General features: G+C 33.9%; 4 protein-coding genes and 1 pseudogene across 4 annotated transcripts; 4 read left to right on the top strand and 1 right to left on the bottom strand.

Moving 5' to 3' along the window:
* LOC103831903 (BOI-related E3 ubiquitin-protein ligase 1-like) lies at nt 1-2,099 on the top strand. Its single transcript, XM_009107848.3, has one exon. The coding sequence runs from the start codon at nt 1,020-1,022 to the stop codon at nt 1,866-1,868; it is 849 nt and encodes a 282-aa protein (XP_009106096.2). The 5' UTR covers nt 1-1,019; the 3' UTR covers nt 1,869-2,099.
* A 329-nt stretch (nt 2,100-2,428) lies between these two features.
* LOC117134390 lies at nt 2,429-15,073 on the top strand (annotated as a pseudogene).
* An 884-nt stretch (nt 15,074-15,957) lies between these two features.
* Nucleotides 15,958-18,602, top strand: LOC103831886 (beta-glucuronosyltransferase GlcAT14B). Its single transcript, XM_009107824.3, has 4 exons — nt 15,958-16,628; nt 16,697-16,772; nt 16,843-16,958; nt 17,836-18,602. The coding sequence occupies exons 1-4, from the start codon at nt 16,079-16,081 to the stop codon at nt 18,354-18,356; spliced, it is 1,263 nt and encodes a 420-aa protein (XP_009106072.1). The 5' UTR covers nt 15,958-16,078; the 3' UTR covers nt 18,357-18,602.
* Nucleotides 18,603-18,777: 175 nt separating this feature from the next.
* On the bottom strand, nt 18,778-21,500 carry LOC103831874 (dirigent protein 16). The gene has a single exon (XM_009107813.2). It carries the CDS (start codon nt 19,664-19,666, stop codon nt 18,929-18,931), a length of 738 nt encoding a protein of 245 aa, XP_009106061.1. The 5' UTR covers nt 19,667-21,500; the 3' UTR covers nt 18,778-18,928.
* A 1,051-nt stretch (nt 21,501-22,551) lies between these two features.
* On the top strand, nt 22,552-24,555 carry LOC103833216. The gene is made up of 2 exons (XM_033276142.1): nt 22,552-22,736; nt 22,956-24,555. Exons 1-2 carry the CDS (start codon nt 22,552-22,554, stop codon nt 24,553-24,555), a joined length of 1,785 nt encoding a protein of 594 aa, XP_033132033.1.
* Nucleotides 24,556-25,306: the final 751 nt, after the last annotated feature.

The raw sequence follows: 25,306 nt of genomic DNA, 5'->3' as shown, positions 1-25,306 counted from the left end.
TTTGGAAAAAAAAAAAAATTTTATCCTCCCGCAACCGCCCGCAACCGCAAACGCTAGCTGGAACCAGCTTTTGAATTTATGAGGTTCAGAGCGATTTGGAATGGTTTGGAGCGGTTTGAGCGATTGTTGCAAAACACCAACAACCGCTATCAACCGCAAAAGCTGCGTTTGCGGGTGGTAGCGGGAAAACCAGTCATACCCTAAATGCATGAACGTGACAAGCGTGGAGAAGAATTGACACGTGTAGCATTTGTGACGTGCCAGCCACTGACATTATTTTCTTTTGTCTTCTGCTTCATTCAACGAGTAAATTAAAAAGGAAACAAAGAAACTTTAAGGAAATACTCAAATACCCCTTAAGATTCTGAAATGATGGACATTGACGAATCATATCATCGTTCAAATATTTGGTTAGTAAATCATTCCTATTTTCTGCAAGATGCGTTATATTTTTTCTTTTAACTATTTTAGTTTAACGACTCCTAATTTCGTGTAGTCAAATCAAAACTGAAATAAAATCTTCAATTTTTCAAAAAAAAAAAATCTTCAAGTTCAGACAGATTTTATTTCCTTATGTTATGCCCTGGAAAATAACAAGATTGAAAATTACATTTATGCAAAAGATACTACACACGGGAACATATCAAATTTCATGGAAATATGACTAAAGAAAAGAAAAATATTTCTTAATGAGTATGGTAAGACTTTATTTGTTTGAACATTATTTACAAAGAAAATATACACTACAGATTTTGTGCACATACGATAAGTCCATAACACTACAAGTCAAGTCAATCGAAAAGATATATATGGTCACATGTGTGCTGGTGTTTGTTCAGATTATATACTAATAAGTAATTTAATTGTAAAGTTGGAAACGATAAATTATTCTGTTTCTAAAAATAAAATGATATGAACAAATCTCTTAATTTAAATATTTTGACCTTATATAAAAGCCACATCCTTTGTTTTCGTAGCCACAACTAGTCCTCTCTCCTCTCTAAACGTCATCTCTTAACATGAACAATCAAATCATCCCCGACGGTTTTCCGGTGATATTCGGAGACCGGCAGTTACAGCACATGCAGTCTCGCGCCGCATATCCAATTCAAACCGCACCAAGCGTCAACAAATACCATTTCAACCAATCTCCAGCGATATTTAAACGACAGAGAGATTATGCGCTTGACTCCAACGCTCTAATGACAGCTCAGAAACGTAGGTCCGTTGCGTTTTCCCCGCCACAGTCTCTAATTGAGGCACAACTCGTTTCTCAGGTCCAGCAGCAACAAACAGATATCGATCTGTTCGCCACACAGCAAACGCAAACGCTCAGATTGGAGTTAGAAGCGAGGCAGAGAACGCAAACGTTATCCTTAGCGTCAGCGGTTCAGTCCGCGTTTGTCAAAAAGCTTAAACAGAGAGACGACGAGATCGTCCGAATGGGGAAACTAAACTATGTTTTGCAAGAACGAGTGAAGAGTCTCTACGTCGAGAATCAGACCTTGCGTGACCTCGCTCAGACCAATGAAGCTACAGCTAACACTCTCCGGTCAAATCTTGAACATGTTCTCGCTCAGGTCGACGAGTTCCCGGCGACCGCAGCAGCCGGCGGAGATGTTTTTCGTCCTCCGGTAGAAGAGGATACGATATCCAGCTGCGGGAGCTGCGACGGTGCTGATGGTGGTGATGTCACGGCGGTCACAAGAGGATGCAAACGGTGCGGTGAAAGAACGGCTAGTGTATTGGTGCTGCCTTGCCGTCACTTGTGTTTGTGTACAGTTTGTGGATCGGCTCTGTTACAGTCGTGCCCTGTATGCAATACGGTCATGCATGCTAGTGTCCATGTTAACAATAACATGTCATGAGACTCTTGACCCATATTTAAAAAAATATATATATATTTCGTTTTTTTGCGAAGGATTTGATAGCAGAGTACAAGAAACTAGGTAATAATCCGCTTCTTGCGCGAAATGTGATTATTAGTTTTGTTATTTTTTAATAATGAAACATTAATCTGTTTAATCTGGATATCGATTCGGTTTTAGATTGTTTTTTAGTTTTTAATCTCCTAAAATATAACTATCATTTTAAATCAATATTTATTTGGTTTGTTCGGTTAAAATATTTGATGTTTTTGTTTTTTTTTTCATGTGTTAATCAAAAATTACTATTATTTGTTTGTTTTCATGTTATGAATCTTAGATAGTCGTGATTCGAACCAATGGTTTCATATTATAGTTTCTAAACGGATAATAGTTAAAAAAAAGAAAAGAAAATTATTAAGACAAATCATTTTACTACAATTTGGTCGTTCGTGAAAGAAGCATTAAGAAAAAAAACTATTTTAACTTCCAAAAAAATTAGATATTTAAGTTTTGGTAAATACTTAGTGGGGGTTATTGGTTGGTGTATTTTGATGGATTTAAAAATCCAAACTAAATCTAGTGTTATTGGTTCTATGATTTTAAAATATGTATTGAAATCATGTGTTATTCGTTTAATGTATCATAAATTCTAATTCAAATCAAGTGTTATTCGTTTAATAATTCATAAATTCTAATTCAAATCAAGTGTTATTCAATCATACGGATTTACTAATAGATTTGATTTCATAATGTATTTGAATGGATTTGCATGGATTTCTTTGTGAAAAATACAAAGGCCCAAATCCGAAGGAAAACCTCCGGATTTGTAAATACTAATCCGAGAAAACTTGAAAATTTGTATATTTTACTTGGATTTATAAATACTATATGGATTTCTAAATCAATAAAAATATATAAACCAATAACACCTCCTTAGTTATAAGGTGCTCATGTCAATGTGCACATGTATATGTATGTAAAAGTATATAAAGATGGTTGATAAATATATAAAAATACTGCTAATTAATATTAAATGACATTTTTTCAAAATAATACATGAAAAAAAAATTCTTAAAATGAAATTAGTTAAAAACAAAAATGTTGTAAAATTTATATAAACTATAATATATAACTTATATATAATTCTTTAAATATATGTGTGTGTATATCTATATGCATATAACGAATCAAATTGGATATTCGTTACTATAAATATTGATATTTGTGATTTGTTTTTTTTTACGGATATTACATTTTAGTATTTGATTTGCTTTGTAGAGTAATGGATATCCGGATTTTTAGGTTCGAATCAAAACGGATAACAAATCGAATCAAAATTTATGAATAATTTGTCCAACTCTATTCGTAAAAAGTAAAAATAACGTAAAGAAGAACCATGCATGTGAGTTTTATATTAAAAAACGGAAAGTACGTAGTGTGAACATATTTATGTAGAGTTTGGCTGAGAATCTCTCTACATGTGACATGTGTCCATTTTAGTGTTAACGCATTTATGACAATGCTTCTACAGATGACATGTGTCCAGTTTAGTGTGAGGCATTTATTACAATGCTTCTCCTTTAATATATAAGAGATACTATGAATTTTTTTCTTTTTTTGGGGATATTTTATTATCAAATCGATTCATTTTTTTATTAAGGGTAAAATGTCAATTTCGACCACAACAATTTAGGTTGTGCCAAATACAACCCGAATAATTTTTTAGTGCCAAATACGACATCAACTCAATTATAATTTGAAAAAACTATCCAAACTTCTTAAAACGTGCTTAAATCTACATTGACTCTAACAAAAGTTAGTCAATCGTTAACAAGATAAAAAAATGTTGTTTTGATATACGAGGAAAAATGTCAATTTCGACCCCAACACTCTCAGTCGTGCCATATAGGACCCGAACAAATGGTCAGTACCAAAATCAACTTCAACTTAATTATAATTTAAGAAAATCTACCTGAAATTTTTTAAAGTGCATAAATCTACATTTACTTTAAAAGAAGCTAGTCAACCGTTAAAAAGATAAGATGATGTCATTTTGGTATATATATATATATATATATATATATATATATATATATATATATATATATATATATATATTTTAAATATGTTTATTTCGGAACTCAAACCGTACTGTGATACCATTTTAAATGGGCATACTAACAACTAAATAAAAATGACTTTTTGAAATATTATTACAAATTTGAAATTATATAAACCACTATTCTTTTTTCATCTTATCCAATTTAAAAATTTGGTGATAATTTTTTCTGTTTTATATAAATACATTAATATGCTTTTATCATATCTTTAATAAACTTATATCTTATTAAAATATAAATAATAAAATATTTATTATTATACAATCTCAAATATGCTTAAAACTTTGATATTTATTTATAATTTTTTCTTATATAAATTATTTTTAATTTTTAAACTTAAGTGGAATTTTTTTTATTTTTCAAAGTTAATATTATATATTTTTGATATTTTGTTGAAAAATGTTAAGAGGCCTTTTACCTTTCTTTTACTAAGATATTTTGTAAAAAATATTAGACATATGAAAAAATAACTAAAATATATAAAAGCAAACACCAAAGTTTTAAATTGGATAATACGAAGAAGAATAGTAGTTTATATAATGGGGAATTATAATTATAATTTGTAATAATATTTCAAAAAGTTACTTTAATCTAGTTGTTAGTGTGCCCTTTAAAAAGTATCCCGGCATGGGTTTGAGTCCCGGAATGAGACATAAAAATATATATATCAAAACGATGTCGTCTTATCTTGTTAGCGGTTGACTAATTTATATTAGAGTCAATGTGATATAGGCACGTGTTAAGAAGTTTTGAGTAGTTTTTCTTAAATTATAATTGAGTTGAGGTCATTTTTGGCACTGACAATTTGTTCGGGTCCTATTTGGCACGACTGAAACTGTTAGGGTCGAAATTGACATTTTTCCTCGTATATCAAAACAACGTCGTTTTATCTTGTTAACGGTTGACTAACTTCGGTTAGAGTCAATGTAGACTTAGGCATGTTTTAAGAAGTTTATGTAGTTTTTTTAAATTATAATTGAGTTGAGATCGTATTTGGTACTGATCAATTGTTCGGAGAGTATTTGGCACGACCGAAATTATTGGGGTCGAAATTGACAATTTTCCCGTTTATTAAAGCTTTATAGCACCGTTAGTAATTTCTTTCATTCGTACGGAGATACATTACTCTTTATCCGTTTTCAGTTTCAGTTTTGTTTCAAATGATGTAATGGGTCCATTTAATAATGAATCCGTATGGTGGTAAAGAACATGAGAAAATTGTGTTACCAAAGTTTTATAATGAACAAGGTGAAAATATTTATATGAATTTAATAATTCTGCATACTGAAGTAAAAAAACTAACTAATTTTTTTTTTATTGCAGGACTACCCTTAAAAATAAATGATACAAGTAATAATTTTATATTTTTTTCTTTACTAGTAAATTTAGTTATTTATATGTGTTAACAATTCTAAATTATCATCACTATTCAGAATGTGTCGACATGGTTATGGATATAGAATACGGGAGTTCCAATACAAATTTCTAAATGAGTCTTAGATCTTCTCTCTAAATCTACTAAAAACTTTAAGTATTGTTTGCTATGAAAAGTAGAAAGTATGATAGTGTGTGTTGCCTAGAACAATGACAGAGCATATAAATGTAAGCTTAAAATCGGCCAGAGGTATTTTTGTAAATGTATTGTGATTTGGGATTTAGGTCGGCTGGAAACCTAGTCGGGTATTGCGCGCTTTGCTGTTAAATATTTACTTTTATAATGTTTCAGCTTTAAATTCAATTTTACAAGTTGAAACATTATTTTTTCAACAAAGACTTTATAAATAAAAGTAGTTGTCCATATCTTTTACGTCATCTTCCAGTCACTCCCTAAATCTGTTTTCTTCTTTGGAAAATCAGTTTTGGAGTTAGACTAAAACATCATTAAAAAGATCATTTATTCTATTAAAACTGAAGTACGTACAAAAAATTAATTATCTAATTTTAAGTGATTTCTTACATTAGCTTCATTTATTTTTAATTTTAACCACTTCATTTATTGTCTTTTCCAAATAATTTGACAACATTTATATAGAAATGTAAAATAGAAGTTGTCTATTTTCAGTTTTTATTACATCTTTTACATTCTATTTTTAATTCTTCATAGCTACTTCGTAACTACTTCATTAATTATCTTTATTATCATAATAATTCGAGATCATTTGTTTTACGTGTCAACCATAATAATTTTATAGGTTTGAATGCAATTGTTCTATTCCTGACAAAAATTCAAATTGGTTAACAAATAATTTTTTTATTTACATAGTTATTTAGGCATGAGTATTTACTACTATTTATGTATCCGTTTGGGTACGAATCAGTTCTTTCAGGTATCGGAATTTTTTTGTTTTAAAATTAGACTCTGTTTGAATATTATAAATTTATGGGCGGAGTTCAAACCGGATCCTTCTGAATTCGGGTGAGTTCGGTTATGATGTGTAGAAACCTACTAATATCCAAATAGCCTATATATTTAAAAATGTTACTAAATAAATTTATAAAACGGTAAAACACACCTGCGCATGGCGTGCAAATCAAGCTCTAGTATCAGTTAAAAGGAAATATAGCTGAGTTTAGGTCATTGTTAGGTCGATCTTTTAGTTTTGAACGTCAAAGACTTCTCAAATGACATTATTATAGAGTGATCGACACCGATTAATTTCTACTGGATTGATGAAAGATGATTGCCATATTGTTATGAGAATGTTTGAAAGAAGTGTCAATGTTCCTTTTTGAGAGAATATAGTGGGAAAATATCATATTAAATTGTAGTTATGTTAAGGGCTAAGATCACAATACTAAAAGGGGAATATGGTGGAAGGAGAAGCATACTACGTTATTTAAAAAAATTAGCCAATCATAGTGTGAAATGTCATAAACAATAACCGCATCATTTCTCAAAAAAAAAAATCTCAACACAACTCCGACGGTCACCTTTTCGTTTCATCTATTTGTCGTTTAGGTCATCATCATACATCAGTTTCAACTCTCCGGTGTCTCCACCTCTGATGAGATAACTCCCGCATTCAACAAGGCAATCACTCCATGTCCACCAACTCTTCAGCTTCTCCTGCAACTATCTATATATAGGAAGCTCAACACAAACAATTGATCCAATGAAAAACTGAAAAATAATCAATTCAATCACATGTTTATCTTCCCGTGATGCTAAGAACAGTGTTTCGCGTTTATTCTTCAGTTTCCATATAACAAGATTTCAAACTCGAAAGCACTCATCTTTCCATGGAGGTTCAAGCCGAAATGCAACCTAGCTCATCCATTAGGTACTCTTCCTCTGAATCTTCTTCTTATGTGCATCCAACTTCATTAATACTTCATGGGTTCGATCTGCCAAGTGTTTGGGATTAAGTTTGATCGATTTAGGACATAGGAATAGTAATTTATTGGCTCTTATGATTCGACTGCTTCCTAAAGTAATGAAATTTAAAAAATTGGTGATTGTGTAGATCTTGATTTCCAAATTCACAGATAATAACCTATACAGAGAGGAGCTTAATCCCACAATGTTTCATATGGCATTGGTCTTTATCAACAAAGCTGTGATTACGCAGTATCCACACTCGACAACTCTTCTAACCCTTTCATGTATTGATGATTATTAACTATTAAAATTATCTCCTTTCGTCAAACTAAATTTACTCACTTCCCCCCCCGAAATACTGATTATGAATTGGTCATGCTTTCGGTTTTTTTGGACTGTGTTAGCAACTGGCTAATTCATTGCTTATAGACAAATGGGATACACTAGATCCAAAGGAGTCGATTTGGCCAGTGCCAAAAGGCTTCTCCCGGTTTCCAACTTCTACAATGCTAATGTTGCATTTGCTCTTGGAAGATTGTAAGGAGTCAATATTTCTCTGTATATCGCCATGAAGAGACTCACCTCTTCTCGATGTTTTGATTGCCAGTTATCTCTGTTTGGTAAAGGCAATCCAACAATTCAGGTATATAATATGTTTGGAAGTAGGGTTGATCTATCTATTTTTAAATTTTATCATGTTTAAAGCGCTGAATCTCTTGATCAAATTTCAGGTAGCTCTAATTGTAACTACTGACAGCTGCTGGTTGTGTAACTGCAGCTTATGAAAAAAATTCTTTTGATCTTTTTGGGTATGGTTTTGGCTTCAACATCTGATCTGTCCTTTTCCAGGTTGGTTTCATCTTTCTTTATACTTCTCTTGCATCTATCTTCCCAGTAAACCATATGATAAATGAAAAACAAAATGTTTAGCAGATTATGTACTCTGTGATGGTTGAGAAGTCTGGTGCAGAAGACGACTTTCCTTGGTCGACATAATGGTGTATAACAGGTTCCTTTCCCTACCATTTTTGCACCATTGTGAACTCTGCACTAACAACAACCATCTTTAGTTTTTTGCTTTGATCTGACATCCTGACCGGATGAGATTATGGAACACGTGCTGGGATCGAGCTATGTGTCTGCAGAGATTCTTGCAATAGTTCCAGATCCAGGTGAAATGGTTGCAACAAGACCCGTGAATGAGCAGTATTAGCGCTCATCATGATCGGCCGGAGTAGCTTCTTCTTTTGTTACTTGGGACCTGGGAATCTGGTGAGGGCTGTTGTTGAAACTATTGGCTTCCGCTGCGTGTATATTTATAATTTTCTTGACTCTGTGAGTGCTTTCCGTTTAAGCAATTTTTAGAGAGACAACAGTAGGTACACTTGAACTATTCTTAAAAAATTGCTTCATCATCCCTTCTCATTAGCATTTTTCCCTTAAAAACTCAGATTTGGATTCACTTTTTTGAACACCCCTTTCTTTTTGTAATAACTATGTATAAAGAAATTACCCAAAGCTGATTAATTACAGTTATACCAATCTATGTTTTGTCTCAGCTCTATTTTTCCTTCTCCAAACAAGTTTTTCTTTTCCTGTTCTTCCTACTTTTCTTTTTTTCTTTATAGGTTATAAGTGTTACATATGTCTTATATACAGAGGAAGATGAGAATCTGAAATAATTACAACTACAATTGACTAGCACGATTACATGAATTTGATTTTATTTGAATGTAGCTCTCACATATTTGATAGTCATCACGACATATTCTGATATGAGCAGGATAATAGGCAATTTTACTGTTGCAGAGATGGTCAAAACTTAAACTATATCTTAAATCATCATGAAAAATCAAACGTAAAATCATCTGTTTTTGCGGCACTGTCTCTTATAAGAAAATAGGTGATTCTGTAAATACTATTCTAATATCAAATCATAGCATGGTTATTACAATGCCGTTTTAAAAGTGAATTATTATAAATCTTAGCTTCAAACTTCTTTTTGTACAGTTAGAGAAGGAAGATAAAAGATGGGCCTGTGAATATGGAACTTGAAATCTCCATTAAATTCTCCAACCCCTATGACCATGGCACACCCATTACAATGACTGAAAAAATAGATCTTATTGTAGCATCTACTGTAGATCTATTGTGTATATATTATCAATTGAAAGATCATCTACATTCACATGATGACAATACACTTTCTATATTAAATCAATGTGATATACACGATTAACATACATAATTCCCATAGATTACAATAACATGACATTCTTTTCAATTGAAAAAGAGTTAGAGCATCTCTAAAAAGTATATTTCATCAGCATAAGAAATTGTTGTAAAATGATTAAACACTACAACATTCTGAGAAAACCAGACTGTGTATACATTATCGCCGACCAAGTGCCCATGCGCTTCTAAACATATTTCCCACTTTTTTGTCGACAACTTGAAATCCTTCCTAGCTTCTGCTCACTCATAAACATCAATTATTATCCACTCAGTTCGGTATTCGTCTTACTTCAAATCTATACAATTCGAATCAAACAGACATATATTACATCATGCTCACCTTAAAAAATGGATATACACAAAATCGCTGTCTCAATCTCACTCTTAGCCACATTGACAACATTAACCCGAAACTGGCATTGTGTTCGTCATCGCAAATAAAAATCTTGAATAATGGAACCAATATATCAAAATTTACATCTACCACTTTCTTTTTAACGCTAAAACTATCTCCCCCCCAACATTTCTTAGAAAAACTTCATCCATACCAAGTCATATATAACCGAAATGTCTACATTTTTATAGTTCTTATACTAAATAAGATCAAATGTCAACGATTGCAATTTGCAAATGGCTAGAAAAAAAAAACTATTTCCCTCATCATTACTGTGTCCGTTGTGTGATTTTTGGTTTTATGATATGTAAACATATTCTATACTAACCGGAACTTGGTCTTACAAAGACTAAAGATAATTTCTCCATTAATTTCCCAAAATGAAACAGGAAGTAAACCATTTAGTTCAAACATATAAAATATTTATAATCTTTATAAGTTGAAAAAATCATATAAAATATATTTTTTTTTCTTTTAAAAATATTTTATTTTAAAATTTTAAAATATAAAATATTTTTTTCTTTTATAAAATTTATTAAAATATAAAATTTAAAATACATAATCCGCGCGAAGCGCGTAAAAAGACTCTAGTATTTATAATGTTACTAGGTGGTTTAACTCCTATGAAGCACGGGGACGACAATTCACTGCCGTCTCACGTACCAGATGCGCTTCCGGGATGGGGACGTGGTGGGGACGGCTTGGGGACGTTTCCGAAACGTTTCAGATAGAGCGGGGATGGCAAAGGTTTTTGGGGACGTGGAGCTAGGTTGTGGAAACGTTTCTGATGTAAATCCAGTATCAATTTTTACATTTATTATGTCATATTTTTGGAAAACAATTGAAAAACAAGGAAACACATCCTTATATAAATGATTATGGTTACAAAGTTTTAAACTATCTTCTTTTAATCTTAAGCAAACCCTTATTATCTTTTATCTTTTTCATCAATTGTCATTTCTCCACGTCTAAGGAAAACACAGTAAGTATTACAAACTCTGTTTTGCGTTTGCCAATTCTTACGTAAGTGTGTTGTTTAGTTTATATATATTTTTCACGTTCCATGCTTCTCAAGTTATGTACGAATTATGTTACATATGTCTTTTATTTTGAGTTTTATGTTTATACATATTTTGTTTTGTCTATATACAATTTTCTAACGTTTTATTTTATATGAGAATTATGATTTGATTATATATATATATATATTTTTTTTTATTGACGTATCCATGCCGTACCCGTATCCATAAATTTTAAGTTTAGCCGTTTCCCGTCCCCGCCCCCGTTCCCGTATCTGTCCCCGTATCCGTCCCGGTGCAACATAGTTTAACTCCATCCGAATTATCAGAGAAGTCGAAGGAACATGCAAAAGGCCAAGGAAAAAAGTTTTATTCAAACAACTAACCGCTAGGGGAAACAAGTTCGATCTATAGATTGAAATATTTTACATCAAAAAATGAATCTCTACTCCTCTGAAAGATTTGTGTATGTAAGGAGAGGAGGAGAGAAAATTTCTCTCTCTCTCTTAACAAGTCTTTTTTTAATTGACCAATCAATGGATACCTAAATCAATCTGTAAAATCTGGTTGACGCTTGCTGGTCATACCGGTAACATAAGCATAGTGGTGGTTTGTCCTGATGTTCTTTACGTGCTATATATAAGATTGTCAAGCATATGCTTGAGAGACAACAACTATGAAATTATCTTTGGGGGCCAATTTCAACAATTATTTTAGCAAACTACATTTTCAATTTCCCTTTTTTTGACTATGCATATAACCTCAACACAACTATGCAAGTTCTACTAGTATAAAGACTAGTAAAATACCTTTCATCTTCGTTATGAATATCTCCGGGTTCTGCAAATGTATTGACAATCGTCCACTTCACCAAATGAATCTTTTAAATTCTTAAATGGATTACATGGTAAATTGTATTTTACAGTATTTTTTTAATAAATATCATTTTATAGTAATTATAAAACAAGACTATAAACAAATGTGATTTACATTATTATGATAACAATACATCAGTTCAATTGGTATAAGTTCAACTTTTATATTATGAGGTGACCGATACCAAAAGAATCTCTTATATTCTTAAATCGATGATGATATTAACTTTACCAAATCCTTTTTGGTAGATCTCTTTTTCGAGCTGTGACATTGATGAAAATATGTTCTAACTGTAGTTCTACAGCAGTACAAGTGTCCTTAATCTTTTTTTACCAGAGTAGTGCATGTTTCTGAACTCTCTCAAATCACGTTCAAGATTTCGGATACATATACTAAGAATATAAATTAAATTAAAAAGACACACAATAAACTTATGGGTTTTCTTTTAAATTGAAAACTGACAAAAATAAGAAATATATACGTCTATATTAAATGTAGGGCTTATTTACGTACTAGTTGACAATATAAATGAAATAATTAGCATTAATTTTAACAGCATTGATTTTGACATAATGTAGAAACCAACATTATGATTGATTTAAGCCGGTTATACCCCCGCTTATTACATGCCGGTTATACCCCAATCAACATGTCAGAAGCTATAACTTACTCTGCGACCGACCTCTCATCCCTGCTCGGTCCTAACACCACCGCAGCAGCATAATACATCTGCGGCCAAGTAGGCAACAAATTCACCGATGCAGCCTTTTCCATAGACAACACCTACCTTCTCTTCTCAGCTTACCTCGTCTTCTCCATGCATCTCGGCTTTGCGATGCTCTGTGCTGGCTCCGTTAGAGCCAAGAATACGATGAAAATCATGCTCACCAATGTCTTTGACGCTGCAGCCAGAAGACTCTTTTAGTATCTTTTTGGTTACGCCTTTGCCTTTGGCGGACGTTCGAAGGATTCATCGGAAGACATAACTTTTGACTTAAAGACTTCCCAACTCTCACCTCCGATTACTCTTTCTTCCTCTACCAATGGGCATTCGAAATAGCAGCAGCTGGAATTACCAGTGGTTCCATCGCTGAGAGGACTCAGTTTGTGGCTTACTTTATATACTCTTATTTCTTATCTGGATTTGTTTATCCGGTTGTCTCTCATAGACGGATGGGCCAGTCCCTTCTGTTCACCAGAAGACCGTTTGTTTGGCGCCGGAGCCATTGATTTTGCTGGCTTCACTGTTGTTCACATGGCTGGTGGCATAGCGGGATTAATGGGTGCTCTTATCGAAGGTCCTAGACGTGGCCGGTTTGAGAAAAGTGGTTAGTATGGTTTCAACCCTGGTTCCTTCGCCAAGATCCTCGTTCCATACGAGTTTGGTTCGAGCTACGGCCAATGAGCAGAATAGGCAGGACAGCGGTTACGACCACGCTTGCTGGATCCACCGCGGTGCTAACAACACTATTCGGAAAACGCCTCCTCTCTGGCCATTGGAACGTAACCGACATATGCAACGGGTTGTTTGGTGGATTTGCGGCCATAACCGGGGGTTTCTCTGTGGTGGAGCTGTGGGCTGCCATTGTATGTGGTTTTCTGGCAGCCTTCGACTTCATCGGATGCAACAAGCTCGAAGGCAGCCAGAAAACCACATACAATCGCAGCCCACAGGATGGTAGGATGGCGAGTTTGAAGTCTACAGTGTAGTATGTTTGCAACGATCTATTTAATTTTTTAATAAGAGTTATTGCAGAGCCAGAAATAGTAGTTACTTCTACACCATATGTCAAGCCCGGCCCTGGTATTTTGAATATTTTAGCATCTCCCACTAAAATAAAATTATAAGATAAAAAACTTGTAAAATATGTGTTAAAACAAGAAATATAATAAGGCGTGAAATTAAGATACCGGGGCGAAATTAAAATAGTGGCATGAAAATGAAATATTCACAATCACATGTAAACTGTGAAGAATTAAAATCATTTGAAAAGTATGTAAATTTTCATCTAATTTATATTTTAAAGGGTACATATTTTAAATTTTAAAGGTTAAATTTTTTTTGTCAGCTCCAAGAAAGTTAAGTTAAATCAATCAAATAAGAAAATATTAGGTTAATGTAAGCAAAAGACTAAAACAACCTTAATGAATTAAGACCTTAGGTTTATCGTCAATTCAAGTGGCACATGTTGGTAGATATTGAAATAAAATAAGGGTTATTTTCCAAGTGTATTTGAGTTTTAATAAATTAGATTACATGATGGGCTAATCCTGATCCAACCCTTCATGCATATATTATTAGGGCTAAAGTATGATTAAGGCTAAAATAGGGCTGGGTTTATATTTTATAGGGCTGGACTGGCTAAAAATCCAATAACATCCCTAGAAATAACATATGGTGAAACAAATAGTTCAATATATACCAAAAACCACGGGTGCTGACACAAAATTTTGTTCATTTTTTCTTTTCGCAGGCGAATTATAATCGTATTGTAGAGACTAAAAAGGAATCTGTTAAAAGCGAATTTGCTAAATGACCGAGTTTGGAAAATAAATTAAGTGTAGAGCATTGATTTTACATAATTCAATTCATAACAATTATGTCATGTTTTATTCGGTACTATCTTTTTATTGTTCAAATTGCCAGTAATATAAAAAGAAAATTGTTGACATGGACAACTTGACATTCCACAATTAATTATCACGTAGTGCCATCAACACCACATATTTGTTTACCACATAAATATGCATCTGATTTTTCTAGATCATATCATTGAAATAGAATATGACTCCAAATCCACTCATATCTCGCAAATACTAAACTTTACTCTAAACCTCACCTCCTAAATACTAAACCCTAAACTTTAAACGCCACCCTTACATCTAAATACTAAACCCTAAACTCAAATATAAACCATAAGCCCAATTATCAAAATCTGAAAATAGTATATAATATTATGTAATGTTACACTAAACACAGACCTAACTTTTGAATACTATATGGTTGTAATCCAATACACAACTCCTAAATGCTAAACTCTTACCTAACTTTTGAATATAAAACCCTTAAGTGCTATCACTAAACCCAAACCTCAACCTCCACCTTCTAAATACTAAACCCTAAATCCTAATAACTAAATCATAAATCCAAGTATAGACCCTAAACTTAAATAGAATAGAATAAAATACATAGTATAATACATATTAATGAAAAATAGAACATTTTTTATTAATCGTCAAATGGAACAATACATGATAGGATCACTAAACCCAAACTTCAACTCCCACTTTCCAAACACTAGACCCAAACCCAAATAGAATAAAACAAAATATATAGTATAGTACATATTAGTGAATAAAATAATACATTCTTTATTAATAGTCAAATGGAACAATACATGATAAAAGAGTATAATAACATACTATTTTTTATTACATAACATGAATAGAATATTCATAATATATATTGTTTTAAATTTCTATTCCCTACGCATATAATAGAATAGAACACAATGTTATAAAAACTGTTCATCTTCTTAGATCAATTCTAGTCATTCACAGCGACAAAGATAAGTGTAACTGGCAACATCGGTGGGAGTGGTACATGTAACCACCTAGTAAACCGAAGAGATCAAGAAGATTAAAAGAAGAGTTGACGAACCTTGCGGCACGCCGTTTACGTTGTCTGCGACTCCATAGATTTCAGATGCATTTGAGATACGCGAAGCTTCTCGTCAGTAGCCAAGCGAGCCGTTGCAAATGGGCATCTTATAGGCAAAGCTACTCCAGAGATAGTTTTGATGGTCACAAAATGGATCAATAATGGGGAAGAAACCACTCATGTTCTACAAGCTATGTGATTCTCCAAATGCCACGACATATATGTGTTAAGTAAGTATTATTAATTTAGTTTTTTTTTTGTTTACAGATTTTACCGGTTGTGTAAAAAGACAGATTAATATTATTACATAAAAAATGCACAGTGTATTATTGTATTAGAATATTTAGACATAGAATGAATTATAATTTGTTTAATGATTATACGTTCTAATTTTCCATCCTTTTACCAATAGACATTGCCTTTAGGATTAAACAATCTACAATTAGTAATAAATAAAACTAAAAGCAAAATAAATAAAAAAACTATCCATCGTGTCTGATGCTAGTGTGACCATTACATGCTTTAGTTAGCTTTCTTCTACTCCACAGATTCAGGCAAACGCGCCGCCGTGAGAGGAAAAAACAAAATGCAGAACGGAGCACACGGAGTGGCGAAGGAGCAACCAAGACTCACTCTTTACATAATCCTCACCACAGCCTTCCTCTCTCTCTGCTTCCTCCTCTCTCTCTCCTCCTCCTTCCACTCCTCCCCTCCCTACTCCGGATCCAACGGCATCCGACCCGACCCGAGACTCTTCCCCTCCTCCTCCAAGATCGCCGCCGACACATCTCCCCCTTCCGTCGCCTACCTCATCTCCGGATCTTCCGGCGACTCGCGTCGGATCCTCCGTCTCCTCTTCGCCGCTTACCACCCGAGGAACCGGTACCTTCTCCATCTCGACAGCTTGGCGACGCAGTCCGAGCGAGATCGGCTCGCCTTGACGGTGGGAGATGTGCCTATCTTCCGAGCTGCGCGGAACGTCGATGTCGTCGGGAAGCCTGATTTCGCGTACCGGAGAGGGTCGTCTCCGATGGCGTCGACGCTTCACGGAGCTTCGATTCTGCTTAGATTGTCGGGGGCGTGGGATTGGTTTGTTGATCTCAGTGTGGACGAGTACCCTCTCGTTACTCAAGATGGTCAGATCTTTTATTGCAGTCTGTATTGGTTTTGTTGTGTTTTGATTATCGTGAGTTTGTTTGTGCAGAGCTTCTTCACATTTTGTCCTACTTGCCTAAGGACTTGAACTTTGTGAACCACACTAGCTACATTGGCTGGAAAGAGTAAGACTTTTGCTTTTAAATATGCTTCTATTGTGTGTAAAGTGAGAATTTTTGTGATGGTTTGTGGTAGATCGAGGAGGTTGAAGCCAGTGATTGTGGACCCTGGGCTCTATCTTGTGGAGAAAACAGATATGTTCTTTGCTTCTCAGAAACGAGAGCTGCCCAAGGCTTTCAAGCTTTTCTCAGGTATTACCAAGCCACATTCTCTTACTCTCTGTTGTTCCTTCCAAATTTGTCTCTGTTGGTACCAATAATATTGACATGTTTTACTGAAGCTCAAACTTCAATTATGTCCTGCAATAGTGTTCTTTTGTTTGCTGATTGTTCTGTTCAGTAGGAACTAAGTCCCTTTTTCACAAGGTTAGCCATTTTTTGCTCTGGCTCAGCTTGTTCGCAACATTTCACTATTTTTTAAAGGGTACCAGTAGATGAGACTAGTGTTGCTTGGTAAAAATAAAAGACTACAAGACGTCTCTATTAGCTCTGCTTAAAAGCAGATAAGTGAGGTTTGGTAAGTCAAAATCTAGGAATTGCTGCAATTGTCCTCATTACTATAGTATGTAATCATTCTTTGATGGCTATTATGACTAGCTGAAAGACTATCTGAAAGATCAGAGTCATAGATGAATCTCGAGCGATGAAACTGCGAGGATGAAAATCTGTGCTGTTCAAATAGGAGCTATGTCCCTTCTCTATTCTAGAAACATTTGATACGTAGATTTCTGAAAGAAAATGTTGTAAACCGTTGATAACTTTAGGTGGAAACTTTGGTAACAGTTAACCGCTGCGACTACACTATTAGTTGCTTAAGTGGAGAAGTACTTCCAACGTCTAGGAATCGCTTACAATGGTTCTCATTGATATAAGTTTGTTGTTTGTTGATTTGTAGACTTATGAATGTGAATCAAATTGTGGATGACATGTAAAAGGTCATTGCTTGAACCAAGAAACTTGTATGGGCAGTTACAACTAGTTGAACGAATTGATATAGCTGAAAAAGGGAGTTTGAGATACTGTTAAGTCTTTGATGTTTAAACTAACTGCGATAATCTCTTTATGGCAGGCCCATCTTTCTCCATCTTAAGCCGCAGTTTTATCGAGCACTGTGTCTTGGGTACTGACAACTTCCCTCGGACTCTACTCATGTACTTGTCCAATACACCTGCTTCCCTCTCCAACTACTTCCCAACTATCCTCTGCAACTCCAATCTCTTCAAAAAGACCATCATCAACAACAACTTACTCTACCAAGCGTCTAACGACACTTCCAAAGAAAGACGCCACCAGCTTGATTCCAAAGAGTTCACGGAAATGGTTGAATCAGGAGCAGCATTTGCAAGAGTGTCAACGTTCGACGACGCTGTCCTTGATCGCATAGATCATGAGCTTCTGGGACGCGCACATGGTGAAGTTGTGCCTGGTGGCTGGTGTTTGGGAGATTCTGGAGACAACAGGAGCTTGTGTTCTGTCTGGGGCGACTCAGGTATTCTTAGGCCCGGTTCTGGTTCGGAGAGGCTCGAGAGACGGATTGTTGAGTTATTGTCAAATGATTGGTTCAGATTGCACCAATGCATAGCAGAATGATCATCTTTTGCCATACCTTCAATAGAGTATATAGCTTGGCCACGAAGGCGATAACAACAATGATGTTTAGCGTTTTATGTATCTTTCACATGTAATCTTGTGAGTTTGAGTTTGTTGATTCATTGGTGAACATCTCAACCTCTCTCAGCCTTTTTGTTGTCTTTCATCTAAGCTGGGAAATGTAAGGACTCGGTTCAGTTGAGTGTTTGGTCAAGTCTTAAACTGTGTAAAATCTTGGGTTTTACTCTCCCTTCCACAAAAATAGTTTCTTATAGTTTTCTATAATTTTTAATAATTTTTAAACAATAATAATTTAATAACGTTAATTAACTTTTTAAAATTTAACACTCGTACAAATTATCTATGTGAAACAATTTTTTTCTTAAAACATCTATTTTAATAGAACAGAGAGAGTATTAAATTAAAGGCAAACCAAGTCATAATTCTTATAATATAAATTTCAGAGATTTCTGTGATTTACACATACATACAACAAAACAAGAACATTCACACACATACACACATGCACAATTATCTTAAAGTCTTTAGGTAAGGCTCCTTTTATGTTTTGTTTAGTACTTAAGATGGACAATGATCCTCAGCAAAGACTCTGCTCCGTCCACAAAATGTTGACCAGATGGAATCAATGGCCTGACCTCTGCAAACCCACAAGCATTCTTGAACCTACCTGTTCCTCCAGTCACTGACAGATGCGACATGGCGCTTCCTATCCTGTAAATTCCATAGAAGTTGAGGTTGTCGTTGTATTCTCCTCCTTCAAGCATAGCTGTGAAAGCCATCATCTGTGTGCTTCCATCTCCAGAACTTGCAACATAAACTCCTTGGGCCTTACCAAGCGGCTGAGAACCCAAGTCAGGACCAGATGTGAGTATGTCATCGATCACGGTTATGGTACCAAACCCGAGACTCAGACCATCAGGACCTAGCTGAGTCTGGATCCCGTTCAGGTTCTGACCAGAGTAAGCTGTACCGGACAAGCCTGTCCCGAGAGGTACACCGTTGATACCATTAACCGTTGGGAGGGCACCGTTTGCATTAGGTATGGCTATACCGTTCTCAGGAGGAGTGAAACCAATCTGCTTGGCGAAAGGAACTTGACCGTTGTATATGTTGCCGAGCAAACCCGTGATGGGCCTCGCCGTGGGGCTGCCTCCTCCAAGTATGTCGTGCATGTAGAGTTCGAAAATGGGGTCTTCAGGTGCAGGATCAAGTGCTGCTGCGAAAACAGAAACTGTGAACAAGAAGATTGCTGTTAAAAGCAAGAATGGTGATTGCTTAATCATCATCATGGGGCGCTGGTGTGTTGGAAGAAGATTTTGAACAGATTTAATTATGTTTGATGAGTATATGAGATGTGGGCAATGGTGTTTAAATAGAGAGGTGGTGATTGTGAAGTTGTTGTGTTTATGATCGTTGTGGAGTTGTTGAATTGGCTTCTTTATAGCTGTGTTATATCTCGAGCGTCATAAGCTAGTTGTAGCTTAATTTTGGTGGTTTAGGTTGAATGATTAGGATATTTAGTCATCGCTGAGTGCAATAAAATGAGAAACAAACATTACTAAATTGATCTCTGCTAATATCAAACATCTTCCTATAATATTCTGTTTAAAAAAACATTAAATAATAATTAAATAATCAAATACATAAATAAAATATATTTTACATTCAACAATTGCTTAATTAACTTCTAACAATTGACTATTCTAATACGTTATAAAAATTCAAATGAGCCTATTCTATATTTTAAACCAAACAATTTTACCTCAAACAAAGCTAGGTGTTATTTATTTTTATTTTTATTTTTACTTAACATTTGAAAGCTAACTGTTATTATTACCAAGAAAATAAAATCTACATATGTAACATAAATTAAAATCTATTATCTTATAGCAGTGTTACAGTGTTATAAGACACTAACCATATACTAGATATTGTCCACGGTTCCCGTTTGCAATTTTAATATTTTGTTTGGATATAATAAATACTAGAGCTTATGTTTGTTTTTAATTTTTATAAATAAATATTTATTTATATAAGTGCTAATATATATTTTTAAATTTATCCTTTTAAATAATTGTTTAATATCACATTTTCGAACACAATAATTTTATAGTTTATATTGAGTAATTTTGTTTTATCTTGTAAATCATCAATTATACCATCCATATTTTTAGAATATGATATGTATATCTGCACAAATGTATTTTAATTTTTTATGGATCAAAGTTTATGATGATGTATAATAAAATTGTTGTATATACTATTTAAAATATATGGTGCTATACGCTGGACTATTATTTATATGAAAGTATATGTGACATAATATATTTATATATTAATCTATATATTATAGAAATGATTCTTTGTATGTGACTTTTATTTTAGTTATTGCTAATAAATAATAAAAATGAAATTATATAGCTTTTAGAACAATATTGTTAATTAAAGATTTAAATCTAGGTTTATTAATTATTTCTAAACACACATATATATATAATAAAATAGGAAAAATAAACAACTAATACTAAAATCTTTGTTCACTAATTATTTTTGCCATGATTTTTTAGTTAGAATTTGATTTTAGGAATACATTAATTAAACAGAAAAAAACAAAAAATCCTTAAAAGTAAGTTAATTAATAATTTCAATGACATGCCATTGTAAATAAGTTGAAAAATTGAAGGATATTTTATTTTTGTACTTCTCTTTTAATAACACAGAGTGTGCTTAAAATAGGTAAAGTGAAATCATTTTAGCGTAAACTTTCTAATAAATTAAATTTATTAAAATATAACCAACCCGTTTATGAAATTGTATTTTCCAAATCGATTACCATTTTGCTGTTCTTTTGTATTTATAAGTTATTTTATTTATAGACGATTTCTATTTTGAAATTATATAAATGGTTTGATGCATATAAACTTCTAGTGAATTATTGTAAAATTTTACACCATTAGTTTTATATTTATTTGAATGACGTAAAAAAATATGTTGAATGTTTGCTACTGATAATAAACAACTGCTAATAATCCCACTGTTCTTTTTTTTTGGGAAAACTGTTTTTTTAGAGCAAAAAAATAGTAATTATGTCCCTTTAGACTAATCTATATTTTGTGTCATATATTCCTATAATACCCTTTAATATTTATGAAAATAATTTTAATAAATAGTTTTACAAACAAAAAAAATTTGGAAAAATAGTAACATTTGTTAAAATACCTATATGAACTTAATGGTATATTTTCCAGTTATAAAAAAGTTAAAATTATAAATTTCAGATTATGTTCTAAAAAAAGTAGAAATGACATTCTACGAAGTAGAAAACGAAATCTATTTTTTCATTGAATCTACAATGTTTAGAATACGTGATCTACGTAAATAGGAGTATTCTACAAATATGTAGAATACATTCCGCGCTTAACCTACCATTCTAAAATTCTTAGAAATCAAAATCTACACATTAATCTAATTCTAAAACATGTAGAAACCGACTTCTACAGATTTACTATAAATCTAAAACATGTAGAAATCAAATTCTAAACATTACTATAATTCTAAAAAACTGTAGAAATTGATTTCTACATATTAGTTGTATTCTCAGATAAGAAATCAGTTCCTAAAAATATGGAAACAAAATATTTGAGAATATTCACTTTTATATTTTTTTAAAAAATCGATTTTTAAAAAAAAAAAAAAAAACGAAAAAGAACAAAAAAAAAACGACAAAAAAACCTTGGCAACCTTCTTCGCCGTCTTCTATATTCCATTGATTGTTCACAAAATTTTCACAAAATTTTCACATTATTTCTACCATGATTCATGTCTATGCTTCATGTGGTGTTTGGGAATTGGTTGTATCTTCAGGTTGGAGTTTTAATGTTGATAAAAAAAAGGGGGAAGGTTACTTGCTTTGGAATTGAAGTCTTCTCTGGAAGAGTTACAGAAAATTGTTATAGAGGATTTTGGTTTTGAAGAAACAGATGCTGATTTGGAGTTGAGTTACCTTCCTATTGGATTGATCAATTCATCAAAGTGTCCACCAGTGATCATTGGAAACTCAAGGCAAGTTCAAAATTTTCTAGGGTTTTGTAAGAAGCATCAGTCAACTCAATTGTGTGTCAGCTATAAAGCAAAGCAAGGAAATCCAAATAAGATCGACATTGATCTTAATAAGATGCCAACTGATGCAAGTACTAGTGAAGAGAACAAGCGAAATCCTTGTGACATTGGGACCGCTTCAAATATTGTTAAGGGGGCTAAGCATAACGAGAAGAGGAAAGGGAAGATGAAGCAAAGTGAAGTTGATGGAGATGATTATGATGCTGACAAGCATAACGAGAAAAAGAAAGGAAAAATGAAGCAAGACGAGATTGAAGGAGATGATGATGATGCTGAGAAGATCAATTCTGAAAAAGAAAACAGAGAAAAATTGGCAAAGAGTCAGGTGGTCGAATTGGTTAAGACGGGAGATCTTTTCCTCAACAAAACAGTTTTGAAAGCGAGGTTTGAGTTATGTGCAATGAAGCATAACTTTAACTACACAGTTACCAACTCCAATAAATCAGTTTGGTGTATTAGATGCGCTGATAAGGTGTGCTTTTGGGGTGCTCGAGCTGAGTGTTTGAAGGGCTCCACATATTTTATTATTAAGAAGTATGTCGGTGTACATTCCTGCGCACCTTCAAACAAAACCAGTGCCGGAAGGACAGCTTCAGCGAAAACGATAGGCAATCTGATAATGCATAAATATGAAGGTATCAAAGAAGGGCCTAAAGCGAAAGATATTGTTCAGATTATGCGTAATGATTATGGATGTGAGATCTCTGATTCTTTAGCATGGGATTCCCGTGAATATGCAGTCAACGCTGTTAGAGGTATTCCAGAGGAAAGTTATGGGAAAATACCAAAATATTTGCACATGCTGCGAGAGGCCAATCCGGGTACACATTCCTCTTACAAGACTGACGTCGATGGTAGATTTCGATATCTGTTTATAGCGTTTGGTCAATCGATCAGAGGCTTTAACACAGTCATGAGGCGTGTCATTGTTGTCGATGGAACATTCTTGAAGAGTAAATTCAAAGGGGTGCTACTGTTTGCAACTGCTATAGATGGAAATTCAAATTTATATCCTATTGCATTTGGGATAGTAGACTCTGAGAATGAGCAGTCTTGGGAATGGTTCATGAGAGAATTAAAAGTTGTTGTTGCTGATGATAATGGTTTGGCTTTTATTTCGGATAGACAAGTGTCAATAGCGAAGGCACTGGAGAAAGTGTATCCGCTAGCGAGACATGGTATTTGTATTCATCATTTGTTGAATAATGTGATATCATATTTCAAGGGGAAGGGATTAGCTGGGTTGATTCCTAAGGTTTCAAAGGCTTATAGAGTGGTTGATTTCAAGAAGACGTTTGCTCATGTTTGCAATATCAGTCCAGCAATTGGAACGTATCTTATGGAAGCAGATGTCAAAAAGTGGGCTAGATGTCAATTTCATGGATACAGGTATGACATTAGGACAAACAATCCTGCAGAGTCGATAAATTCTGCGTTGCGTTCGCCGAGAGAGTTTCCCGTAATTCCTTTGTTGGACAGTATTAGAGAAATGCTGACACGTTGGTTTTTTAAGCGTAAAAAGTTGATTTCAAAGCACACCCACCGTTTGACCATAGATGTGGAGGAAAAGATTGATAGGAGAATTGGAAAGGGGAAAACTTTCGGAGTTTACCCTGTAACCGATAGCCAGCTGCTTGTTAAAGGCGATACAATTGACTGCTTTGTTGATTTGGACAAACGGACTTGTTCTTGTGGGAAGTACGACCTTTCAAAAATCCCTTGTAGACACGCAATAAAAGCTGGTTTCTTTGTTGGTAGAGAACCATATACATTGACTGATTTTTTGTATACCACGGGAGCTTGGAGAGAAGCTTATCAAGAAAGCATAAATCCCATTTCAGTTCCTGAAGATGGTTGGTCTGTCCCACAAGTTGTGGAAAATTCTGAAGTGCTACCGCCTGAGACAAGAAGATCTCTTAGAAGAAATAGAAAACGCAGATATGAAACTGTTGAAGACAAAATCCGATCATCACAAGGATCACAGGGGGGTCAGTCTCGTAAGTGCAGTAGATGTGGTCTTGGTGGTCATAATAGAGCAACTTGCAAGATGCCAATATAGTGGATTTGTTTGCTGTGTTCTTCACAATTTAGTGAAAGTTTTCCAAACTTCTTTTGCTTGATGTCTAGTAACTTTGTTTCTGTTTCTGACAACTTTGTTTCAGTTTTTCAGATTATATTTGCTTGAATATTAGTAACTTTGTTTCAGTTTGGGAGAACTTTGTTTAATTTTCATGCCGTATTAACTTGGTTAGAAGATCTGATTCAATCAATCCCTTAAACAAACTGTGATGTCCACTAAGTGTGGATCGATCGATCTGTATATTGAACGGTCGATCCATCGGTCGATCCTGATCAATATGCAAAACAACCAAAAACACGGACAATCTTTTGATCGACCTGGTATAGTTCTATCGATCGGCAAAGCTCGATCTCGTCCCGACCGATCGATCGAAAATACGGATCGATCGATCGGCAATTTGGATCGATCGGTTGCCCGTTTGGAACGATCGATCCCATACTCTGATACATCTTATTTGAACCGAATTTAACTCAGCAAAATAGAGAGAATATGATAAAAACCTCCATTTATCTTCTCCTACATGACTATACTTAATAGAATGATAACTTACTATAGGTTATATAATTAATAAAAGTTATAATCCAAACTGGACTAATAAAACATGCAAACAATCCAGATCCGAATTCGAAATGCGCAGAAAATTTAAAAAACCGGTGGAATACAATGGAAAGATATAACTGATACTGATCATTGGTGGTCGTCAGGACTGCAGCTCCTACTCTGTCCTGGT

This window comes from Brassica rapa, chromosome A01, assembly GCF_000309985.2.
Source record: "Brassica rapa cultivar Chiifu-401-42 chromosome A01, CAAS_Brap_v3.01, whole genome shotgun sequence".
Classification (NCBI taxonomy): Eukaryota; Viridiplantae; Streptophyta; class Magnoliopsida; order Brassicales; family Brassicaceae; genus Brassica; species Brassica rapa.
This window is presented reverse-complemented; position numbering and strand designations above follow the sequence as displayed.